The 18302-nt window shown below is 39.7% G+C and overlaps 1 protein-coding gene across 5 annotated transcripts in view; it reads right to left on the reverse strand.

Moving 5' to 3' along the window:
• POU2F1 (POU class 2 homeobox 1) overlaps positions 1 to 8742 on the reverse strand; it is a 46102-nt gene extending 37360 nt beyond the window's left edge. For all 5 annotated transcript variants that reach the window (XM_054270324.1, XM_054270323.1, XM_054270322.1 and 2 more), the window contains exons 1-2: positions 8592 to 8742; positions 3733 to 3798 (exon numbers count right to left, since the gene is read on the reverse strand). In XM_054270324.1, coding sequence (XP_054126299.1) covers positions 3733 to 3798; positions 8592 to 8709 — 184 coding nt within the window. In that variant the 5' untranslated portion in view covers positions 8710 to 8742. The remainder of the gene's footprint in view (positions 1 to 3732; positions 3799 to 8591) is intronic.
• Positions 8743 to 18302: the final 9560 nt, after the last annotated feature.

Here is an 18302-nt window from a genome sequence, read left to right on the forward strand (position 1 = left end):
CACCAGTAGAGCTTGCTTTGGTCTGGGTGCTCCACCCCCAGCCAGCCATGGGATGGAATTTCAGTTGAGGTCCAGTGTAACCCAAGCATGTTTAAATTCTGGCATAAATTCAGCCAGGTGCTCAGCTACTTCACAGCGCTGGTTTGGATGAAGAACAATACAGTACTACTCCAGGGAAAGGAACAGAACTATAGATACTGAACAGGGATTATTATATGGCATTTTGGAATTGTACCTGCAGAGGGTAAAGGCATGACAAAGTAGAGCAGGCAAGGTGACATTGCACCTGCACTCAGGAGCACAACTTTCTCTCAAAATTCCAGATTATAAATCATCAGACCTCAGCCTGAGTTTGTAAATTGCATTAGAAAGGAAGAGGAGTGAGGAACCCCAGATCAGGGGAGATGTGGAATAAGATGCAAGAAAGAACGCAGGAAGGGAAGGCAGCCAAGGAGAAGGATGATCTCAAAGCCAGCTGGAGTGGGTATCTGCACTCTGGGAGACATCTCCCAGCACCACCACCATATTTTCCCAGGTTACCTCTCTTTCCCCACCTCTGCTGAAACACAGAGAGATACCCCCAATACTCAGAAATTGTTGTTTCCCTATCCACATTTCCTAATACCAAGTTCAGCATTGATAATTGCCTGATTTTAGCAGTTGAAGAATAGTTCATGGTCTCCCTCCTACAGACTTCCTTCTTATGGAAACTGGAAAAATCAATCTTTGGAAATGAAGCAATGCAAACAAGTATCCTTAGAATCCTTCCAAATACTACATTTACAATAATTATTATTTGGCTGCTATGTCAACAAATGCCATAATAGTACAGTTTCCATAGTCATTATAAGCTTGGCTTTCACAGTTCTGCATTCACACAGCTCTTACAAGAGAAGATGCAATAAACAAACAAAAAGGTTGAGGTGTTTTGGAAAATTTTATGCTGCCTATAAAAAGGAGATCAAAAGGGTTTTACTGTAAGGTAAGATATTTTTCTTACTTCTCCTTTCTCCAGCAGATGCTATGTAGACTGTCTGCCCACATCTGAAGCCTGGAAAAGATTTCTCTAACTGTGCAATACTGATGACCAGTTGGTCAATACATGTTCTTAAGAAAACAGCCATACAACAGCTCCTGTACTCATATGTTTTGGTTGTTGTTTTTAATTGGTCTGAAATATGGGTTCCTTTTTCAGATGCTTAAAAGGGAAGTCAAGTTAGCACCAAAAATTTAGAGTCATAGCATATTTCAGGCACTGTATTGTGACCAATATAATTAAGGGACTTTACAATGTTTCTTAAATAGTCAGAGCTCAAAATAAAAAAACCAAGTTTGTTAACTTCCATGAAACTTAGCTGATAGTTCAGAGAACTACTGATGTCATCTTTAACCAGAGGTAACTGTTATTTTTTTCCCTGAGAACAACAGCTCTGCCAAATGTAAATTCACACTCCACAGTAATTTCTCTTAACATTTTCAAGTCACATTATCTCACTACAGTTTAAAACAAGAATGACCCAAACAAGCATCCACTGAAGTTTAAAAGATAGACTATTAGTGTTTACACAGCAGACTCAAGTGATTTACAAATGTCACCGGAAAGCAGACAGTTAGAGAAAGTTACAAAAATAAGAACTCCGAGTGTTTATAAAAATCATCATCAGGCATTATCTGGGGAGCACAAGCACTGACAGAAAATCAATGGCACTTCCAGTTCCTCAGCATCCCAGCTGAAAGCTGACTTCTTTTCACTCAAGTATGCACTGAGCCCAGAACCATAATCTAAGTACCCCGATCAGAAGCCTAAAATTACATTCTCTGAGTATTCCTTTCAGAGCCTAACATCTGCCAAGTTGACTAATACAACTGATGCTTGAGCTCCCAAAGAACATCACAAATGCCATCAATCACTATCTCTAGGGGTTTAGGAGCACTATGTTTTAAAACAAAGCAATGACTGCAGAACAGAGAGTCCTCAAAAATTCTAGATTACTTTAGCTCATGTAATTTAAAAATCAGGATACAAAACTGGAAGGAAAGACTGGAAACATTTAAACTAAAGAAGCAAAATTCCAAAAGTTTTAAACACCAGTCAGAGGCAAACTTCTGTAATAATGAACTTTAACATAATTTTACAGTATAAAAAAAATACAGTCATTGTATCCCTTTTAACATGAAAGGATCTACACATGCAGCTTTACAATCCATCCATTTTATGTCATGACCCCCACCTTCACAATGATGAAATATTTGCCTAAGAAAGCAGAATTGTTTAGAATTCAGCATCTGCTGAAGCAAATGCAATGCTCCTGTGGTAACTGACTGATTGCCTTTGAATAAAACAAATCCTCCTCCTTACCAGCTCACTTGAGGTGAAACTGCTAAAGTTGCACTCAAAGAAGTGTGTTGGGAATGCACTCTGGAGAAAGCACATGCAGGGAACTGTGGCCACACAGGGGAGGAAATCTGAATTTTTTCAGAAGTTTACACACAACCCCCAGCTACAAGGAGTCCACAGGGATATTTAAAACCATTGTTCCCTTGATGCTGTTTATGATCATGAAATATTTATGGCCCATATGTTTTTGAAATAATGTTTTATATAATCTTAGACCCTTAAATACATAATAAAACACTTCTGTGCAGAAAAAAAATTGATACCACTCCCATTAAAATACAATGACAATTATAAAACCTGAGATGCCAGCAACAAAACACACATTATTAAGCAGGAAGAATTCCTTTTCACTGAACCCATATATTGGCATAAAAATCCAACCTCTCAGAAAAAGAAAATTAGATAATGTTAACTTCATCACAACTCCAGAGTTTAAAATAAAACTCTTATTATCAAACCATGAAGAAGAAAACTTGTTTTCCTCATACAAGGTAACCAGACTTCTCTCAAAGCAACAAGTTCCCTCTCATCAGAATTTTCTCTTCCCAAATGCTATTCTGAGCTGAGAAAAGATTCTGAGCTAGGTTAAACTACTTACTTTCCATTCAGAACTGTCATTTCTCTTACACTCAGAATGAGCATTATATTACCTCCACAAAGGAACTAAGGCATGAGATAGCATGGTTAAGTTATAGTGGCTCAATGAGCTTCTTCAGTGGCTTAGAATTTGGTCACATCTTAAGAGTGGCCCTGACACAAAATCTGTTCTTCCCACCAAATTTCAAGGTTCTGTTCTAACATGCTAAGAAATTACAGAAAAGCTGACTAAAATTAAAAAAAAAATTTGATATATTATGCTTTCACCATTTGACTTGTTCTTGAGAACTGTTGTGACAGCTTGAATGAAATCTAAAATGGAAACAGGATCAGGCAGTGGCCCACATCTGCCAGGGAAAATTTCAACCCAAAAATAAACCATGAAGTTAGAAGTGCCAAAGGTATGCTCTGCCAGGAAAAAATGAGACTATTTATGGAGAGCTAGTGCCACCAGAGCTTTGGTAGTACCAGAAACATTACAGATTAAAAAAATGGGGAAGGGAAATCTTATATAAAAAGTGTAGATGGTGCTCCAATAAAGTAGGTATGAATAAAGCCCTGTATGCAGTAGGGTTAATGACAAAAGCATTCCCAGGAATCTGAAATCAAAGGGTGTAGCTTTTTATTTGTTTGGCTTTGTGGGTTTTTAAAATCCCACTAAATAGGTAAAGAAATTTTGCTTTTAATATCCATTCAATTCCACCAGAATACATCTGCACCAATGGATCATTTCCTACCTGTGTTCCCGTCCCCACTCTCCATCGATGGTTTACTGGTTTCTGACGGATTGTTCATTCTTGAGTCTGCACGAAAACAGAAAGAAAGATAAAACAATACAGCAAAAAATCCCCAAATCTGTTAGTACCTTTTTGTTCAAGGGAAGCACAGAACAGAAATTTGCTATGTACTTTACCCTTATTCAGATTTATAACACAAAAAAAAAAAAAGAACAAGCAAAATCAGAACGCAATACTGAATCTTCCAGATAAATATTATTTCAAAATTTTCTACGACATTATTCCCATATGTGAAAACATGGTATTAAGGGAATAAAAGACTGCATGCTGGAGGGCAATGATAGGTAGAAACTTAATTTTCAATACAATGAAAGTCATAGAAGAAAAAAAAGGAGGGGAGGAAGAAGGAACAATGATTACACCAAGATTCAAAAACATTAAGTCTGACCATCATGGCCTACATTATTCTTGTGTTTGCTCCCCCTGCCCCACCCCAACAAAAGAAAGGAAATTCAGTCATTATAATTAAATGGATGCCATTTTCCTAATACTGCATTTCTACTTTACTGGAATGTCACTGACATTAAGTTATTTTATATTTCCTATATATTCAGGCAAAACCATACAAACATAAAATAATTCCTCTTCTTTCTCCCTGTGGATGAATGCATTGAAAAGTCTGTTCCTGGTTTCAAAGCCTGTCAGCTGAATACAGTGCAATGCAGAGGGCCTCTCCAGATGGCAGACAGAGAATATAGTTTCCTTATATAGGAATCTATACAGATGTTCTGTGTACAGCATCAGCTTTCCAGCTTATTACCTCCTCATTCCTTGCCACCGACCCCAGTGTGCCACATTATCACAAACCAAAATTACAAAAAGAATCTCAAGACAGAGTAGCTCATAAAAAGAAGTGTAAGCAAATCCTTGAGCACGCTCTTCCATTCCCATAATGAGCTAAAAGCAACTTCAATGAGCTTAAAATGAACCCTTTACTCCAGGATATTCTCTCGCTAGGTGCTTAAAAGGTTACCTCTGTCATGTACTTTCATCAAAGCAGTGATTTCCAAAATACCAACAGGCTGAAGAAGAATACTGGAGCAGCATTAACTGTGCTGCATCTTTCCCCCAGACAGCTCCAAGAATGCCCAGACTGCCTGGCAGTGCATGAAAGCTGGAAATGAGAAGATGGACCACTGCCATGTGCCACCACCTGCTACTACAGTGCACAGGAGGGACAGGGACCTGCTGGAGTGAGTTCAGAGGCCACCAAGGGGGTCTGAGGGCTGCAGCACCTCAGCCATGGGGAAAGGCTGAGAGTTGGGGTTGCAGAGCCTGGAGAAGACTCCATGAAGGCTTTACAGCAGCCTCCCAGTACCTAAAGAAGCCTTCAAGAGAGCTGGAGAGGGAATTTTTAGAAGGGCATGTAGTGACAGGGGAGGAAGGCTTTAAACTGAAACAGGGCAAGTTTGGACTGGATATTAGTAAGAAATTCCTACTGTGAGGGTGGTGAGCCACTGGAACAGGTTGCCCAGAGATGTGGTGGATGCCCCATCCTGAAAGTTTTCAAGGCTAGTTTGGATGGGTTCTGAGCAACCTAATTTGGAGCAAGGTATCCCTGCCCTTGGCAGGGGGGTTGAGGGTTGAAACTGGATAATCTTTAAGGTCCCCCCCAAACCAAATCATTCTATGATTTTGTGATCAATATTTTTAAAACTAATATAATTTTCCACATGAACAATTGTGGCAGTTGAACCCAAGAGAGTCATGAAAATCCAGGACAGTAACAACCACAGAACTTCCCCTAACAAGCTAACACAACATCTCCAGAGCCTCAACTCTTCTCAGGAAGTTCCTATGCCTGTTCTTAAATCTTTCACATGTTCAGCCACACATAAAAGAGATCTGGACTATCAGGGTTACCCTTAGTATAAAGGCAGATGTGTTAAACTGCTTTTTGAAGGGGGGAGGCAATGAGGAGAAACTTTGCAGCTGAGTGCTGTTGGCCCACACTTCAGCAAGTTTTGCCCTGTGTTTTACAACCTCTCCTTAGCCCATTCAAGCTACAAATTCAGAGTCTTGAAAAACAAGAGTTCTGCTAAGGTTGCAGGTACAGAACCTATTGCTTCCAGGCTCCTTATTTTGCCATTTTCCACATGTGGATAGCATGATTCACACTCTAGAAACAGAACATGAGTCCCACTGACTATACAGAAATGTCTGCTCTTGACTTGGCCCTCTCTGCTGAGAGGTCTGTGTTTCTATCTAGACATTGCAAATATCTTAAATGGAGTTTATTGTTGTGGCAACAGCACATTTGTTTAGAGTGATTACAGGCAACATGCATTTGATAAGCGGCATTACTTCATTCCTTTACACACAGATGGCTACTGAAATTTCACTTTAGAGAACACCACATGGGAGTCCTTTGCTTTGGACATAAATATGAAGAGTCCTTATCCAACAGGAAAATGAGCAAAGAGTTCTTACAAGTCAAATACATTTGGTTGTGGAAACCAGGCTAATTCAGGAGGCTGCTGGACATAGGATGCAATTTTTAAGCCCAGAGCAGAAGAATAGCTTGAACTCAAGATACACCTGACCACAAAAGGGAAGAGCACAGGTTGGAAAGTTGTCTCTCAGAAACATAGAATCCATTTGCTGAACCACTTCAGAAAGTTTATGCTAGAAAAACAAGAGAGGCCCTCCTGTTGCCAGTTTGTAGCAGGAATTAAAATATTAGAGCCAAGGTGCAGGGTACTAATGATAGAATAAGCAAAACAAACTAAACCACAGCTGTCCTGTGCACAGAACACAAGCAGGGCAGTCACTGTTCTGTCCCATGAGCAAGCTCCCACAAGAAGCCTTCCTACATGAGCAAGTTTGCTCAGTCACACAAAGTTATAACTGCACAGACCTCTTTCCAAAAAGCAAGCCAGGACACGTGTTTCTGTCAGGCTATGCTGCAAAATACATCCTTCTAGAATAGGTTTTATACTACTAGTCATACACAAAGTTTACTTAACTACCAAAAGCCTGTCTAAATGAAGAATATTTTATTGTAAAGATCCATCCTTAACAAAGACCTCAAACATTGCTATAGAAAAAAGCAGCAAGTTGGAAGAAGAAACATCTTTCCGGTAGCGCTCAGGTTCAAGAGAAGGATAGCATCCATTATTTCACCAGCTGACTATTTCTTGTTCAATCTGTGGGCCTTCTGCATGTAAAGCATCAAGAACAATGCAGCTATTTCCATTGCAAATGGTATGACATCCATCTGAAGCACAAAACTGCTACCAGCAAAACAGGCTCGTATCCGCGGGATACTCAGCCACCGATTCATTCTGTGTCGAATAAAAAGGCTACTTGGTTTATATGTGCTCGTGCAATTTCTGCTTCAAACTTAAAAGAATAAACAAATGAAGTGGGCTAAAAAAACCCCAAGCCTTAATGCCTTCACCTTTTTTTCTTCCTTTAGATCTTCCTTGGGTTTTAAATAAAGGCCCTGGGCTACAACTTCTGCCAACATTATCTAAAAACAAACTCCCCAGAAGGAAGGATCGAAAGCAGCAGGTGCATGATTGAAATCAAACTCTCAGGAGTGAATACATTCCATGCTGCTACTCTGCTAGCAGGGCTGAGGTGTCACAGGCAGTGCTGTGCCAGCCTTTCACACACCCTCAGGAACATTTCCAAAGGCATTCAGGGGAAAGAAGCAGTGGACACCGGACCAACCTGAAGCGTTATAAAGACTGCACACAGCTGGCAAAGCAAAGAAAATCTTAACATGGTATATACCATTAACTGTTTCCTTTCACCCGTTAAAGTGGAACTGCCTAATATTCCATTTGCACCAGCAACAATGATTCATTTATGTGCATGGGAAAAATAAAGTTTAATGTGAGTGAAAACATGACAGGAATTTTTTAGAAACTCATTTTCAAAAACCACATCATATTGAGAAACAAACATACTCAAATGTCTGCTTTAAAATTTACCATTAAAAAATATTCTTTTACTTAGAGATATAAGTTCTTACATGAACTTATATGATAGAATGAAAAGAGTAATAATAAATATATATATATATATATATATGTGCACACACACACACATATATATACACACATATATATATATAGATATGCATTGAGCTTCGGGGGGAAAAGCCTTGAAAATAAATAAAGCTTATTGTAAAATTGAGATGATTCATTACTATAAATAACTTTAAAAGACACGAAGAAGGAATTATGGCATGTCTGCTCTGCAGTCCTGATGGAATCTCAGCGCAGGAAATATATTATCCCAGTAACCTTAAGCACAGCTTGCAACGGTATCAATGGCAACCACTGTGCACTCCCCCTTATTTTCTATTACACACGAAGAACCTTGCTATATTAAAAACACACAGACATAACATACATTCTGCTGTGGAATGGCTCGATACAGTTACTAAATTCCTTCAACACTTAGGCTCCCTCTCATTCATTTTAATGCTTTAAACTGCATAACACACAGATATGCAAGTCAAGCCCAGTGTTTGTTAGAAGGCAAATGCTTCTCAGACTGAAATCCTAAAAGCAAAAGGTCTGTATTAATATCACCCAAGTCTGTGCAAAGGAAACAAATTCTCCTGGAGCCAGGGAAAAGAAGGCAAACAAGCAAACGAACGAACAACCCAACCAAAGCATGTATTTCCCTGGTACAGAGCGAGCTATCCAGCTAGCAGGCAGCTTTTGCTGCCGATGCACTGGCGAGCTTCAGCCCCACAAATACCTTCTGCATATGTGATGAAGCCTCTATGCATAGGCAATCTCCCAGCCCCGGTGTCCACAAGAAAGAGCTGAGCTGGTACCCACCTAGAACGTAGTCGCTGCAGTCCAGCATTGCTGTGGTATCCTCTACAGGTTCAGATAGTCCAAGGAACGGGAGAATGGCAATTTCTATCAAATCTACACTACTGCTCTCACTGAACATGAAAGGGAGTGGGGAGGTGGGGGGAGAAATACAACTTCAGTTACACCATAGCAATCTTCAACTGAACGGGGAAACTTCAGTTGCTGTGTGGAGTTTTAGTCTCTCCTACTAGCTGTGTCTGACATTGTCAAGGCGACTGAAGCGTGAAAAGTTCCCCTTTTTGTAATAAAATAGAAACAAAGATTGCAGCTGGCAGTTTCCATAATGAAGCTTAATCAGTATGCGCCTGATTAGGGCCTTATGCAAATCTCCTCTCGTTAGCACAGCAGCCAGCACTTTGAAGTCCATGAACAATTCATTTGCAGAGTACACTGAAAGCGCTCCCTGCATAATTTAAATCACGGTATAAATATTTATCAGCTCATTTGCATATTAATTGGCAGTGCATGAAGGGAAAAATTATCTCCCGAGTGCCAGCATAATAATTAGGGAACAAAATGAATTTTCTTCCAATAGCTTGGCTTCTCAGCCCTAACTCAAGCACAGTACCACAGGGGATCAGGGAGGGGAAGAGACAGAGTTCTGTTCAAATGCCACTGAAATGACACGTACAAATTAGAAACAACTCTACAGACTTAAGCACCTTTAATCTTATTCCTGCTGGCAACAATAACATCAGTAATAAAGGGGATTTGGAAAAAGCTTTCCACACAATCCAAATAATCCCACGAAAACAATTAGCAAGGTAGAAGCTGAACACAAAGCTGTCAAGCCTCGCACATCTGCGTGGAGTTTTCCACACGCGAACACGCAGCGGCTCAGCACGGTCCCGGGCAGGGAAGGGAGCCCTGCCAGGGCAAGGAAGTGGCACGATTCCCTTTAAACGGCTAAAGAGCTTGGTGATTCATTATCGGGTAATCCCTTTGCCACGGCCAACTTAGCAGCAGTGGATATGTCAAGTATTGTGTAACATTTGACACCCATTAATCTATCCCGAGTGAAATCAAAATAGATTTAGTCTTTTGCTTTCCAATGACTTGCGAGAGAAAAAAAACCCAAAAATCTATTAGTAATCCCTTCAAGCATGTACACAATATGGCTAAAGAAAGCTTATTTGCAGAGCTATGGTTTTTCAAAGGGGCACGTCACACCCACGTTGCATCTTTGAAGCGCTCGGTGATATCCAGAACGCGCTTGCCGCTGTGACCACAAAGTACACTGGAGAAGTGAGAAGAGGCTTTGGTCTATGGAGAAATCAATCTTCTTTTCCAAAAGTGGTCCACAGAAGTAAGTGGACTAACTATGAGGCTCTATTAAACCATTTCAAATAGTTTGTTTGCCACTCAAAAACTCGTGTCCTAAACAGCAAGAACATTTTTATATAAATTCAAGCATGACGTGGCCATCACAAAATTTATTACTCCATATTCTGATCAGGAAAAGATAGTATGATGATGCAGATGATTATAATGTTGAGCCACCCACTTCCAGGTGCTAATGTGAATTTAAAGAGTAAGTTGTTGTGTTTTTTTTTCTTTAAAAATACCGTAGCTGTACTTTTCTTCTCCTCATTTCTCAAGTGAATTCAAGCACCACCTCTACAAACAAGAGGGAGTGAGAGAAAAGGGACTTCTCAATCATCCAGTACTGACTGGAATTTATTTCCACGCTTGACCTCTTCTTCTGTTCAGGTTCATATCTCTACTTAACACAAGATGTTCCCAGCTATATATTTAACATGAGTGATCTACACTTGAAAAAGATTGCATGAAGAGAGGGAGAAGGTGCTCCCTACTACAGGGAGACAACTGCATGTGCTGAATAGGTTTTCCTAACACCTGGTTTTCTACTCACTAATATGTCCCACTGAGACCTCTGAGGCACACATTCATGGTTCACAGACCTTCAGTAAACTTCACTCCTGCACACATACTTTTGGAGTGCACTGGAGATAATCCGTTTGCTTTATTGGAAGAGCCTGGACACCAATGGTGGAGCAATCCAAGCAGTTGGCAAAGCAAGGGGCTGAGCAGAGCAGGGGAGCAGGAGAGCAGAGCAGGAGAGCAGGAGAGCAGAGCAGGAGAGCAGAGCAGGAGAGCAGAGCTCTCCCCAGAGCAGAGAGGGCTGGCTGGTGGGGCACAGGTGCAGCCCCGCGCGTGCAGGAAGCGAACGTTGGAGTCGGGCACGCGTGCGGCCATGGCTGATCTGCTCACAAACATCAACCCCCACACAAACCTTCACTGGAGCTCCAACACCCACTAACAGCCTCACTGGAGTCAAAAATTATTGTTAACAGCCTCACTGGAGTCAAAAATTATTGTTGTGTTCACCTGTCATACTAACAACTGGCCAAAAAATAGAAGACAAATAAACAAAAGCTCTCCCCAAACCAACCAGCCAACCAAAACCAAACAGCACAAAAAACCCAAACCAAACGGTTCTTTCAGTGACCACTTCATTCTTTGACAATTTTATTGTCTTAGCTCTTATCTAAGCTCATAGAACCGTAGAAGGGTTGGGTTGGAAGGGACCTTAATGATCAGGCAGCTCCAGCCCCCTGCCCTGGGCAGGGACACCCTTCACTAGACCAGGTTGCTCCAAGCCCCATCCAGCCTGGCCATGACCACTTCCAGGGATGTTGCATCCACTTTTTGTTTTGCTCTAGTTTTTTTGTGTTTGTTTGTTTAAATTTACCATTTAATCTCTGCTCTAGTAGAGAAAGAAAATGTCTGAGGAGGAATGGTGCCTATCATTCTGCTCCAAAACCAGTGGTGGAATACATTAGTTTAACGCTCTCTTTAGGTTCTGCCACAACACTGCCCATTCTTTTCTTTCTGGCCACTTATTAAAAGTTACTTAACATCCTGAACTAAGGACATACTTCTGGTACTCATGTTTAAGCAAAGCAGCACTCTGGGCCTTGCTCGCATTTTTCCTCCAAAGGCACGTCTTGAAGAGAAAATGCTGCACTTTGTGATAAGTAAAAAGCTTGCCACATCCCATGAAACTACAGATTTCTCAAAAAATGTGTCTCTCCTCTTTAGCCAATTCTACAGTTTTTACAACAATGATTTTTCCCCCATAATCCAATTCAAACTCTTCCTAAAAACCAAAGGAACTAACACAGAGCCAGGTATGACACAGGCAGATTTTCTTCAGCCAGACACTTCAGAACTTGCAGATGACATTTCAGGAGACTCTTTCTACCCCATTCTCTTCTTTCGTCACTTTCTATGTATTTTCCACACCATACCACTTCAAATGAATGTCTTCCTTTTGCACTCTGCCCCACAAGTATGTCACTTTCTTTATTCAGTTATAATGACAATGCCTGATTCCTTAAGAACTCTGGTTTTGGAGAGGGAACATCATTTTTACCTGTAGACTATGCAACTCTTGGTTTTTTTTTATGGATGTGTTTCCATATATTACTAAAATGTCATTTACTACATGCCCTCCATGACAGCTAAGAAATTTCTGCCCCTATCCAGCTCAGTGACAAGCATGACCTTTGCAAACTTCAGGGCTGCACTTTCTGATGAGATTACCCAATAAGCCAACTCATTATTTCCCTTTTAAACAGTGGAGTGCAAAGGAATCCATACAAATGGAGTACAAAATACAGGGAAAGGAAATAACTGCAACATTAGCATGATGCTTTCATTAGTGTATCAATGCTTAGGACATTCTACCTTGGAGGTACTACATTGTAACTCAAGACATTTCCAAGTCTCCATCCCACAACCCAAGGGAAACCTAAAAAAAAAATTCAAAAAACAGAACCCCAATATGTTATTAAAAAAATTGTAAAAATCACATACTTCAACAAAATGAACTGTTATTAAAGTTGGCACAATCCTCTTAGAGTAATTATGGACAGACAGCAGTCTGTTCATAGCTAGGGCTGCAAGCTAACTCTAATTTTAGCCACCACCTTTGACTGTGGCTAACAGAATTGATTTTATCTGAAAATTGGTAAGTTTGCTCTGAAAGCCAGAAAGAGCAGTTGTCTGGAAAAGTCAAATAAAATTGGCCTGGTTTAGACTTACCAGTCATTAGGCAATTGCTATGAATTGGAATTTTAGTCTACATCTAATTTTACTTCCCACAAACTCAAATCATAACCATCCTTTAAAACTTTCAACCACACAAAATGCCTTTCAAAATTCCTTTGTGTACATTTTTGAAGGAAATTAAGCATGTGGAGAGCTAAGCAGGAATGCTAATTTATCTTATCAGTGCAAGACAGCAGATACTTGTAAGCACCTGATACATTAATAGAAAAGGGTTTGTTTGTGGGTTTGGTTTTTTATGCAACTTATTTTTGTCCACAGAAGGTAGCAACTACCATGGATTAAGTCTTTTTTTTCATAGAAAGAAAACTGTGTTGATGACAAATTTACAATACCACCACACAAGGAGGGAAGAAGAAAGGGGGGCAGTGATATGATGAGAGAAATAAAATAAATATCCTTATTGAAAAAATATAGAATTATGATGTCCACAAGCAAACAGCCTTATTTGAAACTCACAGTTAATTCTGCCACTCAGGAGAATCACCTGAACACTTTGCCCTACCCTCACTGCCTACAAACCATGGCATGTAAGAAGGCATCCATATTACATTTACATTAAAGTTTTTCTTCCATCCTGTTGAATGTTTTCTTTCCAATAGCAAAGGATACAAATTCAGTGCAGTCAATCCTTGTTATCTAAGTAAATGTTATTGTCATAGCATTTACTTAGCATTTATAGAATATTTTGAAGAGCAGTAAAGGTTAGGTCTTTACATGTCCTGAATTAAGCTCTCCTGCTCCACTCATTATGATTTCATGACTATTTCAGAATGGCTTGAAACTTTTCTTTCATGTTGTTTTTAGTGGGGTTTTTGTTTATTTACATGCATCATAAGCACTGACTCCAGGAACTAAATTCAAGAACCAACCTGAAGTGCCACACCTTTGAAAACCAATTTGTGTTTAACTACCATGTTCCACCTGCCACAGAGCTGTTGCACATTTGCACATTTGATTGTCTTCAGGGCATTCACCTCCTTCCAATTTAACTTGAAGTTAGCACACAAAATGAACAAATCATGCTGATTCCACCACACTTCAGGTATGGTGCAATACCACTACATATTCACTGTTCGAGTAAACTTGTATTTGGAAAGTAATATGCAAACTTAAGCAAGAGTTTTTTAAAAACACACACAAAAATTTCCTAAAATGAGACTATTGTATGGGAAACACCTGTTTGGAATTTTTTGTCCACTTATGTGAGTCTCATTCTCCTTTAAAATTATTGGTTTGTCAAATCCAAAATATTCCACACTGACGAGTACTGAGCACCTTGGGTAGATATATTTTGTATATTAGTTAACACCTCTTGTATTTTATTACACTCACAGGATTTGCATGCCTCAGGTTGCTTTTCAAAAAAGGATAGAATAAAGTCTGCAGGATAAAATAAAGTCTGAAGAGAAGACTGATGTGAAGTTGCATGAACAAAACACAAGGGAGGGCTGGAGAACAAGATCAGTAAAACTTCAACATTTATCAGAATTAGGAAAAAAGGGATTTAAGGGTGCATGTCTATGTTATAGTAGTACTGAGGAAAAAAAAAAGGCCATATTACTTCCCCCTCCTTCCCAGCTTCCCTCCTCAGCCAAACAAAACCCAAAACCAGCCTCATGAAAAGCTTGCAAGCCTTTATGGATGGTGACCTTGGGGCATCTGGAGAACCTGGAGCACCATCAGGTGCCCATGAGGAATGGGGTGACCCCAAATTTCCCCTGGCAGGGAACACCAGCTAATCCTCATGTACCTCCTGGACCTAAGATGGGGTCATTTGTCCCACAAATGATATTTATGGGAACATGTCTTCCCCACTATTCTACTGAAATCATGCACTCATTTGAATGGGAAAGGTAAATGCAGTCATGCTGCCAAAACACCAAGCAATGAAGGTAGTTTCAAATTGTTATTGCAATGCAAACTAAAAATACCAAATATTTCAGAAAGATAAATATTATCTAATATGCAAATCACAACACAATTGATTTGCCTTGACATAGAAGAGTACTTATGCCAAGCTCAAATATTGAACAGAAGTATTTATTTTAGCAGCCGTATGAATTGTTACAGCCTGGAAGCATCACTGTATGTGCATTCCAAAAGCATTAATTTTGCCTCCCTGTGTCCACTCACATAACAGGGACAGGCCCTCAAAGCTTCCAAACATTATTTTCAAACTCACCTGTAAATCAAAACATAATGCCTTATGCCAACAGGCTGTTTCCCTGCTCTCCACTTTGCCAAAGCAGCAATTACTAGTCTAGCTTGATGAACAGTCTCTACAAAGAAGAGACTAATTCAGTGTAAATAACCACACAGCACTGCTCAAACCCCAGAGCCTCCACACCACTCGTCATTAACTACACTACAGGTCACTCTCAAAACACATAAATCAAAGTCACGGGTTTAAGCTTACAGTGAGTCCTGCTGGAGCCAACTGGATTCATCAATACCAACAGCCCTGATAGTATTTAGCTCTAGTTAGCTAATTAGAGCGTTTGACAAACAAATGAATAGCAAAAAGTACATGCAAAAGCTCTGCAGTTCATCCCATGAATTGCAGTTGCACGGCTGTTGTGCCCCTGCTTTGCAGGAACTGCTTTTGCTCTCTCTTCCTTAATAACTATCTCAAATCCAAGGAAGGATATTGCTTTAATGCCCTCAGCACACTGATCCAGACACTATTAACACCTGTAGGAACCACAAGACATGTCATGAGAATGCTTCTTTCTGAAGCTTAAATTATTTGATCTCAAAAGAGGAAAAGGCCAAATTCCAGACAAGCTGCTTTGTATGTTACAAATTGAACAAAAAATTGCCAGATGCAAGATCTGAAGAAAGAAACAGAGTTATTCACAGTGCAGACACTGATTCCATCCATCAGCACACGTATCCAAGGATCTATCATCTTGGCTGCTCAGAGCTAACATAAAACTGTATTTGCTATCAGCCAGGGAAAAAAAATAATACAGAGTGCTTGGGCATCTGGGTCTTTAATTTGCAATAATTTAGGAGCAGCAGAAAGTGAGAACCACGGGATAACTACACAGATAAAGTACAACCTATAAGAGCTTTTCCATGAGATGTTCACAAGCCTGTTTTGTGAACCAGGCTGGGCACCTATGCTGGGCTAAAGCAGAAAAGGCATTGATCAGCTTTTCCATGAAATAACCACAAGAAGGGGTTTGCTAGAAACAATGCTGAAGGGCAGCATGACTGACACCTGTGGCTGTGTTTGCAGAGGATTTGCTGGGAAGACATGCACGTTGGATTTGCAGGCCCATGGACACACCACTGAACACAGGAATGTCTTGTTCATTTCTCCAGCAAATCAGAGAAGAGGTAAATTTTGCACACTGCCTCACTTTTTGTAATTTATTTTGATTGGAACTATTAGCTTGACAGGTGCAGAATCCTCTCAAAAGAAAAAAAAAAGCCATGATCTACTTAAAAATTACAGAGTAAAAGAAGACATTTGAAAAGATTAAGTCAAAAGATCTAACTAAAAATTTTCAAAAGTGATGCACAGAATACTTAAATTTTTAGTTGCCCATTCCTCAATAAAACACAAGTCTTATATATGCATATTTCTTTTTTTTTTCCCCACAGAGAAATAAAAAACTAAAAGCAGGACCCTGAATTTAGGGCCCTGTCAGTACCACAACCATGGGCCATGAATGCTGAGGCAGCACAAAGCAGCATTGCTGCCCTGCTGCCTCTTACACAGCTACACAAGAGAGTTGGTCTGCTTTAAAACTACTCCAGCTGCAAGGAGAAATACTAACACAAATCTGTTTTTTAATCCAAGAGGGAGAAATGTTTACCCTGGTGAAACACACAGGCAGCAAGGTCACAGAAACAAACAAATGGGAAAGATGGTTCCAGCAGGAATATTGCCTCAAAACTTCCACTGTCTACAGCTTCAGTCCACTCCTGTGTTACACACCCATCTTATGAATTCTGGCATGTAAATTGTGTGACAAACAGAAGAAATTAAAAATTAAAATCTCACAACAGCTATTGATTTCCTCTTTGGGACACTGACTCTCAGCACTAATGCTGACAACTTTTATCAAGTACACTTGCATATGCACATACCCCACCAATGGCACTCTGGAGAATACTCTGATTTCTGGTCTCACACAGGCCATTTCCATGCTCAAAAATGGAAATGTAATTCCTACATTGTAAAATTAAAATTTAACTACAGAATCACTTATTTTCATCAGATGCATTGAAAAAGGCATTAGAATTGCAAGGTTTTGAAAGTACAGAAATGGGGAGCTGTTGACTGAGAAGCAGCAGCAGAATAACAAATACAATAATACAAGTAAGTAGTTTAGCACAGACACAGCTTAGAGCACTAAACCCCAAATTCAAGGAACTGCTCACCTAAGAATTTAAAAATAACTACTAATAACTCTAAGATGTCAGTAGACCAATCTACAGAAATTAAACAAGCACACCTCATAAACCTCTGAGACCTGTGAATAAAACCCTGTAGGCTGATCTAGAGCATCAAGCCAGGCTGAAAACTGGAATTCTCAAGGGACACCACAGCTCTGGTGACATTAACAACAGATCAGAACTGAAGCTGTTTACAAGCAACCACACAAAAACCCTCAGAATTCTTCATATATATATATATATATATATATATATATATAATGTATATATATATAGGTATAGATGAATATGCTATATAAACATATATACTTTTTATTTATGCATATTTTATGTTTTATATAAAACATGTATATTATATTATATTATATTATATTATATTATATTATATACAGTATATATGTTTATATTAGGGGTTTTTTTTAATAAGGTAGTGATCTCAGATTTCTCAAAGCTTCTAAGCCTACTGTTCTGAAAATAGTTTACATGTTCTGTTTTCCTGCAGAAAGGTACCACAACAGTGCCAACCCAGTGGAAGAAATAACATAAAGAACAAGTCAGCATACAGTGCTGTTTTCATCACTTTTGTGATCAAAAGGCAGGTTGCTGTAGTGAGGATGAAGAAGCAAGAAAAAAAGGAAAGCCCCTAATACCATCATCCCCAAAAATCCAGCCAGGATACCATCATCCCCAAAAATCCAGCCAGGAACAGCCCAAGAGCTGCCAACTGACCACGGCTGCTGACTTGAATGAAAATCATTCCCCAGCCTTCTTAGGAAGTCAGTCACCACTGAAAGAAGAGCAATTCAGTATTCAGAAAAACCCCCTCAAGCTAAGCTCTCCAGCAACACTCAATATTGCACTGACATTTTAATACTGCACTGAGTTGATCTAACATGCCATTTTAAAAGAAGGACCTGTATTCCACATTGCTTTCACAATCCCTCCCCACCACAGAGAGATTACTCATTAAAAATGCAGACAAAGTTAGCAAATTCTATGGGATTTAACTAAGTCAGAGGCAATTAAAAAAAAATCCTCTGTGACATTCCAACAAGCCTCACAACACCGGTGAAATGCATGTAAAAAGGTTACAAAATTCAGAGCCCTGCATGAGCCTGCAAGAAGCGTGAATACGAGCACCTTTTCCATCCAATGTCACAGTCTCAAAAT

Source organism: Melozone crissalis, unplaced genomic scaffold (assembly GCF_028551555.1).
Source record: "Melozone crissalis strain CALT ecotype California unplaced genomic scaffold, PUWL_Pcris_2 ptg000009l_1, whole genome shotgun sequence".
Lineage (NCBI taxonomy): Eukaryota > Metazoa > Chordata > Aves > Passeriformes > Passerellidae > Melozone > Melozone crissalis.